Source organism: Trichomycterus rosablanca, chromosome 4 (genome assembly GCF_030014385.1).
Source record: "Trichomycterus rosablanca isolate fTriRos1 chromosome 4, fTriRos1.hap1, whole genome shotgun sequence".
In the NCBI taxonomy this organism is placed as follows: Eukaryota; Metazoa; Chordata; class Actinopteri; order Siluriformes; family Trichomycteridae; genus Trichomycterus; species Trichomycterus rosablanca.
The window spans coordinates 5,784,542-5,806,204 of NC_085991.1; the positions used below are offsets into that span (position 1 = coordinate 5,784,542).

The 21,663-nt window shown below is 38.8% G+C and overlaps 1 protein-coding gene and 1 non-coding gene across 2 annotated transcripts; both read right to left on the reverse strand.

Annotated features, from left to right (window-relative positions):
• Positions 1-6,606: 6,606 nt before the first annotated feature.
• Positions 6,607-20,464, reverse strand: fastk (Fas-activated serine/threonine kinase). Its single transcript, XM_062993878.1, has 10 exons — positions 20,407-20,464; positions 17,164-17,980; positions 15,042-15,515; positions 14,196-14,344; positions 13,846-14,062; positions 12,780-12,939; positions 11,973-12,064; positions 10,253-10,895; positions 10,003-10,117; positions 6,607-8,491 (listed from the first exon to the last, which is right to left on the reverse strand). The coding sequence occupies exons 2-10, from the start codon at positions 17,936-17,938 to the stop codon at positions 8,405-8,407; spliced, it is 2,712 nt and encodes a 903-aa protein (XP_062849948.1). The 5' UTR covers positions 17,939-17,980; positions 20,407-20,464; the 3' UTR covers positions 6,607-8,404.
• Positions 13,019-13,176, reverse strand: LOC134313223 (U1 spliceosomal RNA). The gene has a single exon (XR_010012114.1). It is a non-coding gene; the product is annotated as a U1 spliceosomal RNA (small nuclear RNA).
• Positions 20,465-21,663: the final 1,199 nt, after the last annotated feature.

Consider the following 21,663-nt stretch of genomic DNA (forward strand, 5'->3'; position numbering starts at 1 on the left):
TGAAGTCGTATTTTTTTATCTTATCATTAAAGTATTTTTAAAAATCATCGCTGGTACAGTCGGGTGGTATATTAGATTCAGTTTCATTTACGTTTTTAGGAATCTACGATTGTTCTTATTTTTCTCTATCAGAGACGAATAATATAAAGATTTCGCTTTTATAAGCGATTTTTCCACACAAAAATTCCACTTTATAATGATAGTACACCATCTGTAGATGTCACTCAGTTAATATCAATCAATTCTGATGTATCATTTCTAAATAAAGGCCTTTATATTGCCATATTTCTATTATTTTAACTCTAGACTGTTATTAAAAAGAAATGCTCAAGTTTCCACACAAAAATTCCACTTCATAATGATAGTACACCATCTGTAGTTTACACTCAGATAATATCAAGCAATTCTGATGTGTCATTTCTGATGTGTCATTTCTAAATAACGGCCTTTATATTTCCACATTTCAATTATTTTAACTCTAGACTGTTATTAAAAAAGAATTCTCTAGTTTCCACAGAATAATTCCACTTCATAATGATAGTACACTGTCTGTAGATGTCACTCAGTTAATATCAAGCATTTCTGATGTCAATTTTAAATAAAGGCCATTATATTGCCACATTTCTATTGTTTTCACTCTAGACTGTTATTAAAAGGAATTCTCTAGCTTCCACACAAAAATTCCACTTCATAATGATAATACACTATCTGTAGATGTCACTCAGTTAATATCAAGCAATTCTGATGTGTCATTTCTAAATAAAGGTCTTTATATTGTTATTTTTCTATCATTTTCAATCTAGACTGTTAATAAAAAGAATTCTTTAGTTTCCAAAGAATAATTCCACTTCATAATGATAGTACACCATCTGTAGTTTACACTCAGTTAATATCAAGCAATTCTGATGTATCATTTCTAAATAAAGGCTTTTATATTGTCTAATTTCCATTATTTTCAATGTAGACTGTTATTAAAAAGAATTCTCTAGTTTCCACACAATAATTCCACTTCATAATGATAGTACACCATCTGTAGATGTCACTCAGTTAATATCAAGCAATTCTGATATATCATTTCTAAATAAAGGCTTTTATATTGTCTAATTTAAATTATTTTAACTCGACTGTTATTAAAAAGAATTCTCTAGTTTCCACACAACAGTTCTAAAGTGAAACTAGAGAATTCTTTTTAATAATCGTCTATATTGAAAATAATTGAAATTTGACAAAATAAAGGTCTTTATTTAGAAATAACACAGAAATGCTTGATATTAACTGAGTGACATCTACAGTACAGATGGTGTACTATCATTATGAAGTGGAATTGTTTTGTGGAAACAAGAGAATCCCTTTTAATAACAGTCTAGATTTAAAATAATTGAAATTTGACATTATAAAGGCCTTAATTTAAAAATAACACATCAGAATTGCTTGATATTAACTGAGTGACATCTACAGATGATGTACTATCATTATGAAGTGAAAATGTTCTGTGGAAACTAAAGAATTCTTTTTTTATATCAATCTAGAGTGAAATTAATAGAAATGTGAAAATATGTAAAGCTTTTATTTAGAAATGACACATCAGAAATTCTTGATATTACCTGAGTGACATCTACAGATGGTGTATTATCATTATGAAGTGGAATTATTGTGTGGAAACTAAAGAAATCTTTTTAATAACAGTCTAAAGTTAAAATAATAGAAATGTGGCAATATAAAGACCACTATTTAGAAATGACACATCAGCATTGCTTGATATTTACTGAGTGTAAACTACAGGTGGTGTACTATCATTACGAAGTTGAATTGTTTTGTGAAAACAAGACAATTCCTGTTAATAACAGTCTAGAGTAAAAATAATTAAGGCATTTATTTAGAAATTATACATCAGAATTGCTTGATATTTACTGAGTGACATCTACAGATGGTGTACCGTCATAATGAAGTGGAATTATTGTGTGGAAACTAGAAAATTCCTTTTAATAACAATCTGTAGAATGAAATTAATAGAAATGTGAAAATATAAAAGGCTTTTATTTAGAAATGATACATCAGAAATGCTTGATATTAACTGAGTGACATCTACAGATGGTGTACTATCATTATGAAGTGGAATTGTTTTGTGGAAACTAGAGAATTCTTTTTAATAACAGTCTGAAGTTAAAATAAATGGAAATTTGACAATATAAAAGCCTTTATTTAAAAATGATACATCAGAATTGCTTGATATGAACTGAGTGACATCTACAGATGGTGTACTATCATTATGAAGTGGAATTGTTGTGTGGAAACTAGAGAATTCTTTTTAATAACAGACTAGAGTTAAAATAATTGGAAATTTGACAATATAAAAGCCTTTATTTAAAAATGATACATCAGAATTGCTTGATATGAACTGAGTGACATCTACAGATTGTGTACTATCATTATGAAGTGGAATTGTTTTGTGGAAACTAGAGAATTATTTTTAATAACAGTCAAGAGATAAAATATTTGAAATTTGACAATATAAAGGCCTTTATTTAAAAATGATACATCAGAATTGCTTGATATGAACTGAGTGACATCTACAGATTGTGTACTATCATTATGAAGTGGAATTGTTTTGTGGAAACTAGAGAATTATTTTTAATAACAGTCAAGAGATAAAATATTTGAAATTTGACAATATAAAAGCCTTTATTTTAAAAATGATACATCAGAATTGCTTGATATGAACTGAGTGACATCTACAGATGGTGTACTATTATTATGAAGTGTAATTGTTGTGTGGAAACTAGAGAATTCTTTTTAATAACAGACTAGAGTTAAAATAATTGGAAATTTGACAATATAAAAGCCTTTATTTAAAAATGATACATCAGAATTGCTTGATATTAACTGGGTGACATCTACAGATGGTGTACTATCATTATCAAGTGGAATTGTTTTGTGGAAACTAGAAAATTCTTTTTAATAACAATCTAGAGTTAAAATAATAGAAATTTGACAATATAAAAGCCTTTATTTTAAAAATGATACATCAGAATTGCTTGATATTAACTGAGTGACATCTACAGAGGGTGTACTATCATTATGAAGTGTAATTGTTGTGTGGAAACTAGAAAATTCTTTTTAAAATGAGTCCAGAGTTAAAATATTTGAAATTTGACAATATAAAGGCCTTTATTAAAAAATGACACATCAGAATTGCTTGATATAAACTGAGTGACATCTACAGAGGGTGTACTATCATTATGAAGTGGAATTGTTTTGTGGAAACTAGAGAATTTTTTTAAATATTAGTCTAGAATTAAAATAATTTGAAATTTGACAATATGAAGGCTTTTATTTAAAAATGATACATCAGAATTGCTTCATATTAACTGAGTGACATCTACAGATGGTGTACTATCATTATGAAGTGGAATTATTATGTGGAAACTAGAGAATTATTTTTAATAACAGTCTATAGTTAAAATAATGGAAATTTGACAATATAAAAGCTTTTATTTAAAAATGACAAATCAGAATTGCTTAATATTTACTAAGTAACATCTACAGATGGTGTACTATCATTATGAAGTGGAATTGTTTTGTGGAAACCAGAGAATTGTTTTTAATAACAGTCTAGATATAAAAATGTTGAAATTTGACAATATAAAGGCCGTTATTAAAAAAATTATACATCAGAATTGCTTGATATTAACTGAGTGACATCTACAGATGGTGTACTATCATTATGAAGTGGAATTGTTTTGTGGAAACTAGAGAATTCTTTTTAACAACAGTCTAGATTTAAAATAATGGAAATTCGACAATATTAAGGCCTTTATTTAAAATTGATACATCAGAATTACTTGATATTAACTGAGTGACATCTACAGATGGTTTACTATCATTATGAAGTGTAATTGTTGTGTGGAAACTAGAGAATTCTTTTTAATAACAGACTAGAGTTAAAATAATTGGAAATTTGACAATATAAAAGCCTTTATTTAAAAATGATACATCAGAATTGCTTGATATTAACTGGGTGACATCTACAGATGGTGTACTATTATTATGAAGTGTAATTGTTGTGTGGAAACTAGAGAATTCTTTTTAATAACAGACTAGAGTTAAAATAATTGGAAATTTGACAATATAAAAGCCTTTATTTAAAAATGATACATCAGAATTGCTTGATATTAACTGGGTGACATCTACAGATGGTGTACTATCATTATGAAGTGGAATTGTTTTGTGGAAACTAGAAAATTCTTTTTAATAACAGTCAAGAGTTAAAATAATGGAAATTTGACAATATAAAAGCCTTTATTTAAAAATAATACATCAGAATTGCTTGATATTACCTGAGTGAAATCTACAGATGGTGTACTATCATTATCAAGTGGAATTGTTCTGTGGAAACTAGAGAATTCTTTTTATAACAGTCTAGAGTTAAAATATTTGAAATTTGAAAATATAAAGGCCTTTATTTAAAAATGATACATCAGAATTGCTTGATATTAACTGGGTGACATCTAGAGATTGTGTACTATTATTATGAAGTTAAATTATTGTGTGGAAACTAGAGAATTCTTTTTAATTACAGTGTAGAATTAAAATAATGGAAATTTGACAATATAAAGGCCTTTATTTAAAAAACTGTTATATTTTTATATTTTTTTAGATGATATATTGATATTTTTAACTGATATATTTATTTATGTTTTAACTGATATATTCATATTTTAAGTGATATATTTATATATATTTGTAACCGATATATTTATATATTTTAACTGATATATTTAAATATTTTTAACTGATATATTTTTAACCGATGTGGTCACGTTCACGTCGTCAGTGACTTTTTTTTTATTAGTTTTACTAGACGCTATTACCGTAATGTTTAGTATACGCACATCCTTAGAAACATCGTGGGGGCTGATCTGACTGAGCATTTCGAAGTGGAAGCTGGCTTGACCGCAGTTAAAACGATGTGGTTGCTGTATATTATTGGATAGGGACACTTCATATATTAGTAGGGAGTGATCAGAAATTAAGTCATTCTGTGGTACAATTACCAGGTTGTCTATGTTCATACCATAAGTAAGTATTAAATCTAAGGTATGTTTACAGCGGTGAGTTGGTCCTGTTACATTTTGGGTGATGCCTAAAGATTCTAAAATGGAGTTCAACGCAGTTTTGAGTGGATTACATTTATCCTCATAATGAATATTAAAGTCACCAACAATTAAAGCTTTCTTAGTTGATAAGACTAATTTAGAAAGAAAATCGGCAAATTCGTGAAGAAATTCTGAGTAAGGACCAGGTGGTCGATAAACAGTAACCAGCTTAAACATACTAACATAACATAGTTAGTTTTATCAGATGAACATTTATTGGTTATGTCAGAGATAAGAACTTCAAACGAGTTTGTTATGGGAGATGATTTTACAGTAAGACCTTTATGTCTTTGTCATAAATTGTGGCTATTCCTCCACCACGACCACTAAGACGTGGCTTATGTTCATAACTGTAACCCGGAGGAGATGCTTCATTTAAACCCAGATACTCATCAGGTCTAGCCCAGGTCTCAGTTAAACAAAGTGCACTAAGACTATTATCTGTAATCATTTCATTTACAATTACTGTTTTGCATGCAAGTGATCTGATATTTAGAAGTCCTAACTTTAGTTTAGCCTTACTAGTGTTTTCATGTTCATTTAGATTAATTTTAATTAAGTTATTATGACATACTAAAATCACAGAATGACATTAGATGTCACAGATTCGATTTGTAAGGAAAAACAGACCCGAAAGGTTTGTGGTTTGCAAAATACTGGCGTCAATGGTGTTATGCAGGGTGTTTATTTATTTATTTATTTAATTCTGTTCTTTTAAAAGATTACAAATCTGACCCGACTGCTGCCTGATCGGCAAGAAGTTTTCTCTTAGTTCATTCTACTGATTAAGCACAGAATATTGCATTAATAATCAATAATGAAAATGAAGGTTTTTACAATGTTCTGCTTGAGAAAGAACGTGTTACAGTGAGATATTTGGACTTTTTTGCTAAAGCATGCAAATGTCTCACACCATGTAACACACACACACACCAAGGTATTTATGGAAACAATACAGGTTTCATATTTGAAACAGATATTGTATATTGCATAAGTGTTATTTTATTATAATAAATTATTATAACAAATATTTATCATATTGTAGAATGATTTCATTATTATTATTTTATGTTTTATTATTCATATTCGCTCATTTTAAATTGATGTATGCAAGACTTTCCAAAAAAGTAAAAAAAAGGATTTAAGACTAGGAACATTGCCTGGGCATAAAATGAACTCTAGAATGAATCTTGTTATTGGGTAGACCTGGATTGACAGCTCTGTGGTTTATTTAGAGCCTTTGAGATGAATTTTGTATTCTCCTTATTCTCGATGGCTGTGCACTTTATGGCTAAAAGCATGTGTACTTTAAATCAGTTAATATTGAAAGTTTTGCAGTGCCATTAACAGAGAAAAATATTCAAAAGTGGTACACAGTCACCATCTTACTTCACAGTAAAACACAAAGAACAGCAGTCAAAACATAGTAAACTGGAAAAAATAAACACAGTCACATTGTTTTTAATTTTTAATAATAATCTGATATACATTTTTATGTATAAACATATTCCCAGATTTCCCCGCTTACGACCCAACACAGACACACCGTCATTCGGAGCAACACCTGCCATAATAAATAATTTATTCTCCCATACAACAGCGAAGCAAACGCACACAGTCAAAGTGCCATGATGAGAACCAGATCACAGAAAACTATCTATGTAGTAATACCATTAAAACATTTCTCCAAAATGTGCACTAAACTATTATAAAACAAAAACCTTTTGCTGATAAGACCTGTAGTATTTTACCTAAACTGTCCGTCTCTTAGAAAAAGTTCCACCCAGTAAGTCATGCTCATCTTTCAATTACAGTTTTGAAATAAGGGACACTGCATAAGTTATGCATAAGTGTTAAACAGCAATATGACAACATAAGGGAATGGATTATTCATCCATCATTCTAAGTACTATTTTTTAGTACACAGTGCATCGCTTTGCGTTCCTTTAAGTGATAAAATAGACCAACAAACTCTGAGAAAATAAAATATATATCGCTCTTCTTTAAGGATTCGTCTCCTCTGTACATTCATTGTCATTCTGACAGACTCTTTATTAGTGAATTTATTCAGGTCAGCCCAATGATATATAATCACTGTATTGTAATCCTGTACAGTTCTTATTTTGGTTCCTCCAAGAACCTTTACTGATGTGCTACAATAAACTAAATCATCTTTTCCATCATAAATGTTTAAATGTATTTATTGTTCATTGTTAAGGGCTTTTGTGGCATAAAAAGAATCAACTGGACTGGTTATTTAGGAATCAAATGGTTCTTCAATGGTTCTACTCTCAACAAAACTGTTCTCACATCTGTACTTTAAGAGAGACTAACAAAAATGTTTACCATAAAAGCCACCTTTCATCCTAAACAACCACAACAAAGCAGATTCCAAGTGTCCATCCTGTACCTGCCCCCTAACTGGTTTCAAAAACTAAAGAGAGACAGATTACCAACAACGGAGATAAAAACACAAGGATCTTAGTGAGCGTGACAGTATTTTAAATGCGTAACATAGTATTACGTATGTCCTGTTAGCAAATCAAGAACTGAAAACTTTGAGACACCAAATCTGGACAAAATACAAAACAAAATCTGATTAAAGACGGATTACGTAGGTTTTTGGAATTCAGCTACGCCTCTGGCCCAAAATGGATTGCAAGCACCTGCAGAAATAAGGTGATACGGTTTATAATAGTTTTCTAACTGCTTTGCCTTCATACTGGTTGAAATGATTGTTGAGTCAAAATTTTTTTTTGACTTTGTTTTGATAATCAATGACATGATCAATAAGCATGTGTAAAAATTGTTGTTGGCTTGTAAGGCCAATTCACAACAGCACTATGACACTAGTTTTAAGCAGTTATATTAGGACTTTAATAAGGTGAATTTTTTACCTTTAACCTTTAACAGCAACTACCTGGTTATTACCTCAGCAGCAGAAAGGTACAGCAGGTTCTGGCTGTGTGATAATTCAGTGATATCAGTATTCCAATCAATTTTACATTTTGTCCAGAGGTGCTTTTTTTTTTAGCTAAGAACCGAGACACCCACCCACTGACTTGTGGGTCAGTGTCACCACAACCTGCCCTAAAACATAGGACTGTTTCTTCATACACACTTTCTCATACACACTCAAACACACACAATCATGGGTCTTCCATTCTGCAAAACGATAAAGCCTGATGAACGTGTAGGTTGCACATGCTCGCAGTCGTGCCCACTTAGACTGCTCTGATTTTCCACTGTCATAAAGGAACCTCCAGAAGCTTCTTGTGCAGATACTGCTTCACTTCCTCTATCCCGTTCAGCTTTTCCAATTCCAGGTACGGCAACTGATGAAGAGAAATGGTAATATTAGCGGTGTGAGAGGAAAATGATCATTTACAATAGAAGTATCAATATGTAATCAATTACTACTTAGAACATGTAGATATGTTTAGGGCATGATTGCCAGTAGTCTTATTCCAATATTCCAAGAATACTGCTACAATAGAATGTTACTGGATGGGTACATGGTCCAAAACCCAGTTCTAGCTGGTTTAGACCAGTTCCTCCGTCTGGCTAAGAAATCTCTGTTAACTGTGGAATCTTCCACTGTCCTAAGAAGTCACTGATGGGAGTATGTAAGGGTGCTTATTATTTTCTGTGGGATCGCATTCACAGAGTCTCTAACACAGTGTAAGACTCTGTGGGTGTGATCCTTCTCTGCAGACAAGATTAAAACTCTTTTCTACTCACAATCCAGTCTTTGAGGTATTACATGATGGGTTTTTCCACCACAATTTGGCACCCAAACGAGGGGCAGCATATTTTACATGAATATTTTTATTGTACAGTTTCAGCTGCCTTATAAAATTATTATTTCTTGATGTGCCAGTATGTATGAGACAAGGGAAAAAACATGGCTGAAATCTATGCCAGACTAAGCATAATCAGACATGGGAAACAAATGATATTGCAATCTGTTTTTCCAAACTCACATAAAATTAGTGCACTAAACGTAATTTATGCACTGCTTGCAGTCTAGTAGCTAGCAGATAAACCATACGTAGTTCAAACTAGAATTTACATTTTCTAATATTGCCATTAGTTGTAGCCTAGTGGTTAAAGTACTGGACTAGTAAGCATAGGGTTGCTGGTTCAAACCCTGCCAGTGCAGATTCCCTTGAGTATGGCCATTAAACCCTTAATTGCTTAGACTGTATACTGTAAGTCGCTTTGGATAAATGCATCTGCAAGAATAAATGAATTAAATGAAAAATTCATAAACATTTTACATAATCGCAGATGGACTGTTGTATGCCATCAAAACGGCTGTGGACACCAAACAAAACACAATTAACTCCCATTTTTTCCAATACTTCGCTTAGCTATTCTGCGTCATTGTGCAAATCAACACACTTGAAACTGGCGTGGCCAAAACACCCTGCGATGGATTGGCGCCCTGTCCGGAATATTCCTGCCATGTACCCAGTGTTTCCCGAAGGAACAAGACTCGACACGACACAACCCTGACCAAGATAAAGCAGTTGATGAAAATGAAATAGAAACAAAACAAATTAGTGTATTTTTACCCATCAGTCTACATACAATTACCCATAATGCTAAGGAAAACATGTTAAACATTAGATTGCTGTGCCACCCAAGCACAAAATGACATTTATTATTAAGTAAAAAGTGACTGAAGCAGAGTCACCACAGATTGGACACAGATTGTCGTAGGGGGTGTGTGGTGATCCAGCTCTCCAGGATCAGATCGTAGATTCATGATCGGGAATTGGAAATGACTAAATTGGTTGATAAAGGCAAAATGATAATGATAAAAACTTAGCAAATGGCTTACCTGCAGAATAACGTAGCCTAGCAGCTGCAAGTGGCGGTCTCTCATAGCCCGGGAGCCCACCAGAACATCAGAGTTGTGGCAGTAGTGCCACTTATCGTTCACTGACATGATCACCCTGCAGATAAAATAAAAACACACTAGTAAAACACTCGCCACACAATTCTGAGTCAGAACATTTGTTCTGTCATGCCAAATCACCAGCTACATCGTCTTCTGCCTCCGTGTTTAAAGACACTTCTGTTTGACTGACCTTTTGATGTTCTCTGTGTTCCTCTGCATCTCGGGGGGTTTTGCTGAGTGAAGCTGGATTGGCGCAGCAGTCACTGCATCGCTTTCTCCTGCTTCATAAGTCACCCCTTCATAAAACGGTGCTATATCGCCATCTGGTCTCAAATTTGTCCCCACTGGGATGGAGGCACCTGCCTCGTCCTCCAAAATCTTGCCAATAGAAAACTGGAAAAGTGAGTCCTGGGGTGCGGTCGCTCCATGAACAGCCGACCCAGCCTGAGCCAGACACTCTGATGGGCTGCTCAGTGTGGAGCTGTCCTGGCTCTCCAGCGAGTGCTCCTTGGCCAGGCTGGCGTAGTAGTCCGAGCTCGGATAGTAGGGACTGTAGTCCAGTGGCACCGCACCGTTGGTGCCCGCTCTCTGCAAGTGTTGTGGCATGAAGGTGGAATCCACTTCAGGCTGCTTGTCCACCCCCTCCTCCAGGGGTTGAGAGAAGGGCGAGAACTTCTGAAAGTCAGAGGTCAGAGCCGTGACAGAGCTGGAACCTTCCGCTAATTTAGGATTCACGAGTGTGCACGATGGAGAGTCTGTTGTTAACGAGACCGCGGCTGAGCCGGCTCTGATTGGGAGAACGCGGCCTACGTGGTCTATCCACAGCAGAAAGTCTGGGGAAGAATGGAAAGTGCAAAAAGTGAAACTGGATTTCTGTGTTAATTACCCATAAGCTGTGGGCTGATTTTCAAATAGATCGGTGAGATCAGTTTTGCCAAGGTTACACTGCAGTCACATTGTACACCACAAAATAGCGTTTGTGGTGGCGGTGCCATTGTTTCCATTGTTTCCTAAATTGAGCACCACGCACTGAGCACATTTACCTCTTTGATGCTCGGTTTTTACTGCTCATCGCTAAGCACCAAGTTCAATCTGATTACACTCTCACCAGTTTGACACTGACTTTTCCAAAGCTTCACCTATATTGTTTGTTTATTAGGGTTTTAACGTCATGTTTTACACTTTTGGTTACATTCATGACAGAAACGGTAGTTACTCATTACACAAGGTTAATCAGTTCACACTGTTATAGCGAACACAATCTTGGACAATTTTGTATCTCTAATTCACCTCACTTGCATGTCTTTGGACTGTGGGAGGAAACAGGAGCACCTGGAGTAAACCCACGCAGACACGGGGAGAACATGCAAACTCCACACAGAAAGGACCTGGACCACCCCACCTGGGGATCGAACCCAGGACCTTCTTGCTGTGAGGCGACAGTGCTACCCACCAAGCTTCACCTGTGACGCAAATTGTTAATATGACAGACAGAAATGAAGCCCAGACATGGCAGAGAGAAACTGATTCTCACTGTTTCACTCAACCTTAAATCTAGCATGGCGGCATTGAGAGTAGAAAACTTACTTCATCATGGAATCACTTGTCTTGGCTTTCGAGTTCTTTAATATCATTTCATTCACCGTTAAATTAAACCACTTCATTCTTTAGCTTCGTGAAAAGGCTCTGCTATGACCTGAAAGGGGCTGTTCATGCGTTAAAATCTCATAACGGTCTTAACTTTCTTCTCAAAGTTGTGCAGAAACCATATTTTTCTTCATACAGAATGTCCTTGTTTATTATTATGACTATATATTATAGACACTATTATATATTAGTGTGATGAATACAAAAAAAACACAAATGTTTGTTAACCGAATCTCTAACACAGAGAAACACTTTCTCTTTACCTGTGTAATATCCAGGAGGTAAAACTTCATCCTGTTTGTAACCGTGTTCTCCAACCAACTGCCGAAGGGCCTCGGCAACCAGACCTTTGTAACTGCGACACAAAATACAAAACCACAAATGGGGCCACAAAAAGTGAGCAGCAAGGTACAAGCAGAACTTTCAAGCAGTCTCTGTCTATGTTTCCATCATAATCCCTTTTAGAGCTACGTGGCACAGCTAGTTTAATGAGAGCCACAAAAAATATGGTTTCTGATGACCAGGGTTAAATCCTGGCTGTGAATAATTTTGTACCCAGGTTTGGTACCTACCTCTCACTAACATAAAGATAGTGAATTGGCTATTGTTTGTTTGTTTATTAGAATTTTTATGTCATGTTTTACACATTTTGGTTACATTCATGACAGAACAGGTAGTTACTCATTACACAAGATTCATCAGTTCACAAGTTTAATATCAAACACAGTCACTGACAATTTTGTATCTCCAATTTACCTCACTTGCATGTCTTTGTACTGTGGGAGGAAACCAGAGCACCCGGAGGAAACCCACGCAGACACGGGGAGAACATGCAAACTCCACACAGAAAGGACCTGGCCCGCATCACCTGGGGATCTAAACCAGGACCTTCTTGCTGTAAGGCGACAGTGCCGCCGTGCCGCCCAATTGGCTATTGTAAGCAAGTGAGTAAATATATGAGAGTGTTCACATTCCCTTTCCTGTATAATCATGTTTTGTTTGATGAACTGAACTCACTGGAGATAAACCAGCCCACAGATGCATTTGCTGTGGTAAAATCTGGCACTGACCTGTATTTACGGTTCACTTCGTCAGCAGTGAGTGCATGGTCGAACATGAGCACTTTGTGTGAATCCTGCAGTCGAGGCCCTGTGTAGTCTCTGTGCTCGAGCTCCACCGCAGCGTCCAGCAGGGACAAATACCGGCGTACAATCAGAGCGTACGGACTGTCTGCACAGCACACAGCAGAAAATACAATCAGTAAGAGAATTAGTGATTAAAAAGTTATGTTAGTTAAACAGGCTGGCTTTAAAAGTAAGTTAAGACTATTAATATCAGAAATGATGCAGTCGAGATTCCCACATTTGGGAAATTCAAAGGGGTCAACACAACCGGAGTGCAATGGCTGAGCATCAGCCTGGGTGAACCACCTTCTTGATCATAGTCTCGCCCGTGCCAGGTAAGTATCTGTCTGTCTGTCTGTCTGTCTGTCTGTCCATCTGTCTGTCTGTCTATCTATCCGTCTGTCTGTCTGTCTATTTGTGGCAGTTGTAGCCAAGTGGTTAAGGTACTGGACTAGTAAGCAGAAGGTTGCCGGTTCAAACCCCACCACTGCCAGGTTGCCACTGTTGAGCCCTTGGGCAAGGCCTTTAACCCTGAATTGCTTAGACTGTATAATGTTAGTTGCATTGGACAAAAGCGTCTGCTCAATGCAAAAAATTTAAATGTTCTGTCTGTCTATCTATTATACTAATACTAGGGCGGCACGGTGGCTAAGTGGGTAGCACTGTTGTCTCACAGCAAGAAGGTCCTGGGTTCGATCCCCAGGTGAGGTGGTCCGGGTCCTTTCTGTGTGGAGTTTGCATGTTCTCCCCGTGTCCGCGTGGGTTTTCCTCCGGGTGCTCCGGTTTCCTCCCACAGTCCAAAGACGTGCAAGTGAGGTAAATCGGAGACACTAAATTGTCCAAGACTGTGTTTGATATAACCTTGTGAAATGATGGACCTTGTGTAATGAGTAACTACCGTTCCTGTCATGAATGTAACCAAATGTGTAAAACATGATGTTAAAATCCTATAAACAAACAAACACTAATACTTCGCTTGAAAGTGCAGTGTTTTGAAAGGCAACAGACTCACTGGTGACGTTGCTGATGAAGGAGGGAGAGAAGACGCGGTGAAGAACCAGGACAGGGAAATGGCCCAGCTGGAAGAGAGACATGAGGATGTTGACCGTAGCCAGAGGTGAGCTGAGAGCCTTCATCTCCAGCACCATTTCCAGCTTGGAGAAAAACTGTGCCTCATTTGCCGGTCGATAACTCATGCGACTGAAAGGAAAAACAAGCTTCTGGATCACCTGGGGGAAAAAAAGTTATTCAGGATTATTTAAACATATCTGTAATTAAACATGACGTAACAAATGCCTGATAAATGCCTGATAAATATTGTATTTAGATTAATATAAGCTATAAAATGTGAATGGTCCACACCTTGCTGTCTAAGTACTCGCCCTTCTTAACCAAGAATTCAGCGATGGTGTCGAGTAGTTGAGTCTCTCTGAGACGATGACGGGCGATATACTTGGCAATAAGGGCCATGGTGTAGGGGGTGATGCTGTCGACCTTTTTAGGTAGCTCTTCTAATAGATTATAAGAAAATATAAAACAATTATAAATAATTTACACACACATACATATATGTAATAAAATAACAGTCACAAGTGTATTACACACAGATTCACCAAAAAGCAAATTATTTTAAAGCATTTGTTTTTTAATAATTGCAGATTTTTTACACAATAAAGGAGAAAAATGAAGGGGGGGGGGGGGGGGGGGTGTTAAAGTAATATTAATATTTAAATTAATTGTACTGAAATATGCCACACGTTACTTTATTACTCTGGTGACATCTGGTGGTAAAACTGTGGAATGGCAATCCCTTCACTCTGCCCTCATGACACAACCCTCCTTAAGAGCGACCTGAGAAGCGCATCTTTTAATATTTAGGCTGTCTGGCCATCCCCAACCCTCAAACATAGCCAATTATGTCTGTGAAGACACCTGACCGGTCGATAGCACTGCTAAGATTCAGATTTTGGTTTGTTAGTGGTAGTGGAATTGTGTATTTTACCGCTGCGCCATGGGCGGCACGGTGGCTAACTGGGTAGCACTGTCGCCTCACAGCAAGGAGGTCCTGGGTTCGATTCCCAGGTGATTGTTAAAGCTCTAACTAAATAAAAAATGAGTATAAACAAAACCTGCAAACAATTCCCTCCCAATAATAAGCTGCATTTGACATGCGCACAATTTAAACAGCACAAAACAAACACAACACACCTGCCAGGCTGCTTATAAACTTCTCCTGCCTGTTCTGATAGAAGAGATGTGAGCTGAAGATAAGCTCAAGACTCTTGTTGCTGGCCTCGCGGGCACAGGCCGCCAGCATTTCATCCAGCAGGGTCATCTCGTGGTCTCTCACACAGCTGACGCTGGCCAGCGTGTGCTTTACCAGGCGCAGGATCTTTCGGTTGACCATCAGCTGTTCGGCAGAGGCGCCGTCGGCAGCCTGCAGCGTGCGCCACTTGGTGCGGTAGTACGAGAGCAGCAGGAAGAGCGTCTGCGGGTGCCGCTCGCGCTCGATGTTCTTCTCCAGGCCTGAAAGGCAAGACTCGATGAGCGGATGCTGGCTGGACGGGTGCAGCTTCATGCAGCTGCTGAACACCATGGAGATGTCCTTCTGGTTGAACTGGGACAGACGTCCCTGCGACTCCTCCTCCAGCACCTGCACAATCCGAGAGTCGCTGGGCAGCCCTAGAGGGACACAAGGCTACGGTCAGACAGGATGCAGCTTTATATGTAGAACATAAACTCGACTATAAAAATCACATCAAGAGAATGAGGGCGCTTATATGGAACTGATTCCCTCTTTGATGCAGGAACAGAGTTACTCTTGGTGAAGATTTTTCACTACATGTTGGTTCATTCACTTCTAATGTTATTTATTTATTTATTAGGATTTTAACGTCATGATTTACAGACTTTGGCTAAATTCATGACAGGACAGGTAGTTACTGGTTACACAAGATTCATCAGTTCAAGTTCCATGTCAAACAGTCATGGACAATTTTGTATCTCCAATTCATCTCACTTGCACGTCCAGAGCTCCCGGAGGAAAACCCACACAGACACGGTGAGAACTCCACCTAGGAATCGAACCAAGGACCTTCTTGCTGTGCTGCGACAGTGCTACCCACCGAGCCACTGTGCCGACCTCACTTCTATTGAGCCATAAGACCATTAGAGAAGTTGGCTGGTCTATATACGTCCAGCATTTTAAATTGATCTTAAAGATGCTGGACAGAGTTTAGATCTATCTATCTATCTATCTATCTATCTATCTATCTATCTATCTATCTATCTATCTATCTATCTATCTATCTATCTATCTATCTATCTATCTATCTATCTATCTATCTATCTATCCCGTTTTTACTCTTGTGAGTTATATTCACGTCAGGAAAGGTTTATGTGAGTGCTTTGTATCCGTTACGTAGTCTATGATATTATATGTATATTCCTAATTTAGTAATTGTAATGAAGTTCAAAAGTTTTTCCAAGGTTAAAAATGTCTTTCATTGTTCCAGCTATGGATAATTTTTGTCTTTCCCTTTAATACTTAGGGCACTCAGTTAGTATGTGTTTAATTGTAATGGGTAATTGGCAAGATTCCATCAAAACACCCACAGACTTTTTAGTAAGCACTATGGAAGACAACTCTAAACTTTTTCTGGCATCCGGCAAACCCAGAATAGTCCAATAGGCAGCAACATTTTCTATAATGCATTAATCTGTGCTTGTTTTGATATTTGCACTAATTCTATGCCATTGTAATGTGTGACTTTCTCTCCAGGGTCAATAATGCCTGCTAGCCAGCCATCATCAGTGCTGAGTCCAATAACAGTATGACAGTGTGCTTTGCCCCACTTTACCCGATGCCTAGAATAGTGCATAATGATTTTAGGATTGTGTGGACGCTTGGTTTTAGAAACCCAATCCATGAATCATCCTACATTTCCTTAGCATTGTTAACATAGCAAGTGAGCACACCACATGCTTTTGTTTGTGTAGTTAGCTTTACAGCTGAGCTGTTGTTGCTCTTAGACATTACAGCAGCACTCGCCAACGACTGAGGCAGATTTAGCAAAACAGATCTTAAAAGGTTTAATAATCTCATGTTTATTAGTACGTCCCTTCCTACTGCTCACATCTGTCTGTAAAGAATTCATTACTGTATGCTCGATTTAAGGCTTGTTAACAACTAATGTGGCTAAACTCAATAAATCCACTAGATAGAAATAATGTCTACATACATTTGGTCATATAGTATATCAAAATAACCCATTTAAACTAAGCTAAAAATAAAAATAAAACCCACAAAGACTTCCACATTGTGTCTTACCAAGAGCAGCCACTGCATAAAGGCAGTTCACAATGCTGAAGTTGTCAAACTTAGAGCAGTCGTTAACGATGGCCTCGCAAAGCATCTGGAAGTCTGGTAGATCCACAATCTGTCTGGTAGTACCGTCTCTCAAGCCCCCAACAGAGGGAGAACCTTCTCCAGTAACCCCGCTGCTCCCTCCTCCACTTCCAACCCCTCCAGCCTGCTGGAGTGCCAGGAGCTGGCCGATCTTCTGCAGTGCAATGGGGTAGTGGTTGTGCGAGATCTTGCCTGGGTTCTGAGTGACCCAGCGGAGCACCTCGTCCACGCTGCGTGAGCGGTCGATGAGTCGCTTCATGGTGAAGAAGGTGTCATAGCTCATCTTTTCATGAATGAAGTTCCAGGTCTTCTTTTTGCTGTGGTGCATGTGGGCATGGGGCTGGTAATAAGGCGGGGGAAGCTGAGGGGCTGGCGGGTGTGTATGGTAGTGCTGTTGAGGCTGGTAGTAAGGTCGGTGAGCATCCATGCGGCTCTGGTAGAGCGTGTGAGGAAAGCTCTGGGGTGGCGGGATGTGAGGATGGTGCGGGGGAAGGGGGTGGTGGTGGTGGTTCTCCAGCATGGCCTGCCCTGAGCCCATCAGGCCAACGCGGCGACCGGGCTTACCTCCTCCACCACTGTAAAGACGTGTGGCGTACATGCTAGAAAGAGATCCTGGAGCCAGTAGGCTGGTAGGCTGGGCAGGCAAAGAAAATCTCCCGCAGGTTAAAAGTCCAAGGCGAGAGAGCAGTGCCAGCATGGTATATGAGGTGGTTCAACACTGAGGTTTAAAACTATACACCTGTAAACAGAAAGAGCCATTATTGCAGCATTACAGTCATACACAAATGTCTACAATTAAAAGTAATTACCCTGTTTCCTAGGCTGTATTTATCTAATGGATATCACTTTTATTGGGTGCAAGTCAGGAATCCCCTGGACAGGGCACATGTCTGTGCAGACCCCCAGCTGGCTAATAGCATCGCTGACATTTAATCCCAGATCTCAGCAATAACGAGATCAGCCAGTATAACAGTATAACCACTAAACCATCCAACTGTTGTATTATTATGTATTATTATTTAAGTGTAATATAGTCATGATTTTTACACAATGTGTTTATTTATTTATATTTGGGCAGCACAGTGGCACAGCAGGTAGTGGTAATGCTAAAAGGCACTAATGTCATGAGGACAAGGACTGTATGTGAGAAGTTTGGAATGGTCATACTGTAAGTAACAACTGTAAGTATGACAGGGGTAGTCTAGTGAGTAGAGCTGTGGGTTACCAGCTAAAAGGTTGGGGGTTCGCAAGGCCCTTAACTCTTTCAGCTCCAGGCTGCCCCTGCATTCTTCCCAAGACGTAAATAAATATGTAAATAAAGAATTTCATTGTACTGTATATGTGTATATGTATATATGACAAATAAAGACGTTCAATCTGCCCTATATTATCTTCAAATACATCTAATGACAGGGCGGCATGGTGGCTAGGTTGGTAGCACTATCTTTTCTCCCTGTGTCTGCGTGGGTGTTGACCCACAGTCCAAAGTCATGCAGTCAGGCTACCTGGAGATACAAAACTGCCATAGGTATGAGTGTAAGTCTAAGTGTGTGTGTGTGTTTCCCCTGTGATTGACTGGTGACCTGTCTGGGATGTTTCCTGCCATTCACCCAGTGACTCGCACTGGATACAGTGGTGGTAAAACAATCAATGACTGATTGGTTGTTTGACATCTAATACCAGCTACGACAGGAAGCCACCACAAGCAGCTCTCAGCAGGCTGTTACTTACATTACTTACATGTTACTGAAATTCATGTGCATTTGTGTAAGTATTTATTTATTGATTAGGATTTTAACGTCATTTTATTTTTTACACACTTTGGTTACAATCATGATTCATGAATTTTGTATCTCCAGTTCACCTCACTTGCACGGCTTTGGACTGTGGGAGGAAACCGGAGCTCCCGGAGGAAACCCACGCAGACACGGGGAGAACATGCAAACTCCACACAGAAAGGACCCGGACCGCTCCACCTGGAGATCAAACCCAGGACCTTCTTGCTGTGAGGCGACAGTGCTACCCACTGAGCTGTGTACTGTACTGTACATGTGTATATGTATGTATGTATGTATGACAAATAAAGACATTCCATCTGCCCTAGATCAGCCTTAAAAACATCTAATGCCAGGGCGGCATGGTGGCTCGGTTGATAGCACAGTGCTCTCTCCCTGTATCTGCGTGACTTTGGGAGAACATGCAAACTCCACAGAGAAAAGACCCAGACTGTTCCACCTGGAGATCAAACCTAGGACCTTTTTGCTTTTGTTTGTTTGTTTATTTTTTATTTTTTTTTTTACCCCTTTTTCTCCCCTTTTAGCGCATCCAATTGTTCAATTAGCATCGTGCTTCCTCTCTGTCTATGCCGAACCCTGCCCCGATGGAGGTGATTGAAGCTAACCCGTATCCCCTCCGAAACACGAGCAGCAGCCAGATGCATCTTTGCCACCCACACATTGACGAGTTTGGCGCCACCTAGCGTTGCATGCGGAGAGACACACCCTAAGGGCACCCTCTCCCATCTCTGTGTAAGCGCCTCCAATCAGCCGGCAGAGAGCGCAATCGCATTCTGACAGAGAGAGACCCACATCCGGTTCTTTGTCCCACCCCCCACATGAGCAACCGGCCAATCGTTGCTCATATAGCCACTCAGCTTCGAACCGGTAAAGCAAGGCTGGATTCGATACCACGTTCTCAGAATCCAGCCCTGGTTGCAGCGCGTTTCTTTTTACCGCTGCGCCACCTGAGCGGCTCGTTTATTAGGATTTTAACGTCATGTTTTACACCTTGGTTACACCCATGACAGGAACGGTAGTTACTCATTACACAAGGTTCATCACTTCTCAAGGTTATATCAAACACAGTCTTGGATGATTTAGTGTCTCCAATTCACCTCGCTTGCATGTCTTTGGACTGTGGGAGGAAACCGGAGCTCCCGGAGGAAACCCACACGGACACGGGGAGAACATGCAAACTCCACACAGAAAGGACCCGGACCGCCCCACCTGGGGATCGAACCCAGGACCTTCTTGCTGTGAGGTAACAGTGCTACCCACCTATCCTGTCGCCCCATTTGTGTAAGAGCTAAGAAGAAACACATGAATGGACCCTGTGATGTGGTTTATTATATTTACATTCTGTTTGTATTTGTGTTCTTTTACTTACATGTTTGGTTTAAAGCTATACAGAGGGGTGTAGACTGAGCCTGAAACCATCCGTATCATGTGAAGACATGAGTAAAACACCACAAGCAGGCTTCGGGGTGCAAAAGGCACGTCCTGCATAAACTGTAATGAAGTGAAGTCCTTTAAGTCGGAATCCCCATGCAGCCAAGGAGCTAAAAATAGCAGCTTGTGTAGCAGCAGGCTAACTGAAGTGAGCAGCTGTACACACAGTTTCGGGTGGATATCAGCGCTGTGGAGAGGCTGGGTTAAAATGACAGTTATACAGGATTAATGGAGGAAAGTCTGTCTGTGTTAGACTGGAGTTGGATCTGACTGACAGGTGAACGGAGCGCTGTTAGTGCTGCAGAACCGCAGCCGGCCTGTTTACCGCTACCGGCTCATCAGCAGCACCCAGGTGTAGCATAAACACACACACACACACACACACTCACACTCTCTCTCTCTCAGCGCTTCTACACTCACTTCAGCTCTAACTAAAGCAGCACCGCACACATGTGCACTGTGAGAAAATGACACCGTAAAATCGTGTCCGCCAAGGTCCAGAAACTTCAACCCCGCTGTCTCCTTGCAGTTTGGCAGCAGCCGTCCGCCGCCCCGGTCTCCGCCATGTTCCCGGAAGTCAACACTGGGAAAACGGAAACACGTCCTGGTCACGTGGCTGTGTTCGACCTGCTGTATACGGAACCAGTACGTACTAAGTGTTGCTTAACTTAATAATAAAGACATCCCAAGTTGCAAAAACTTATTTCAGGGAGGTACTCCCGCACCCGGACCTCGACCTCGACCCCGACCCCCCAAGCCCAAAAAAACAAACAAACAAAGTTAAAAAACCTCTCGCACACACCAAAGGATATGGGTGATAACAGAACTTTTAGGAGCTGCTAATTGAGCTACTAAGCTAACTGTTCGCGTCACAAACACATTAATGTGTACTACATAGTGCACTAGATAGTGTGAAAGATAATAGATTTATGTTCCCTACATAGTGCACTAGATAGTGTGAAAGATAATAGATTTATGTTCCCTACATAGTGCACTAGATTGTATATTAGAAAATAATTTATGTTCCTTACTTAGTGCACTAGCTGGTGTGCTAGATAATAGACTTATGCTTCTTAAATAATGACTTAGATAGCGTATTAGTTAACGGATTTAGGTTCCCTACATAGTGCACTAAATTGTATATAAGATAACGGATTTATGTTCCCTACATAGTGCACTAAATTGTATATCAGGT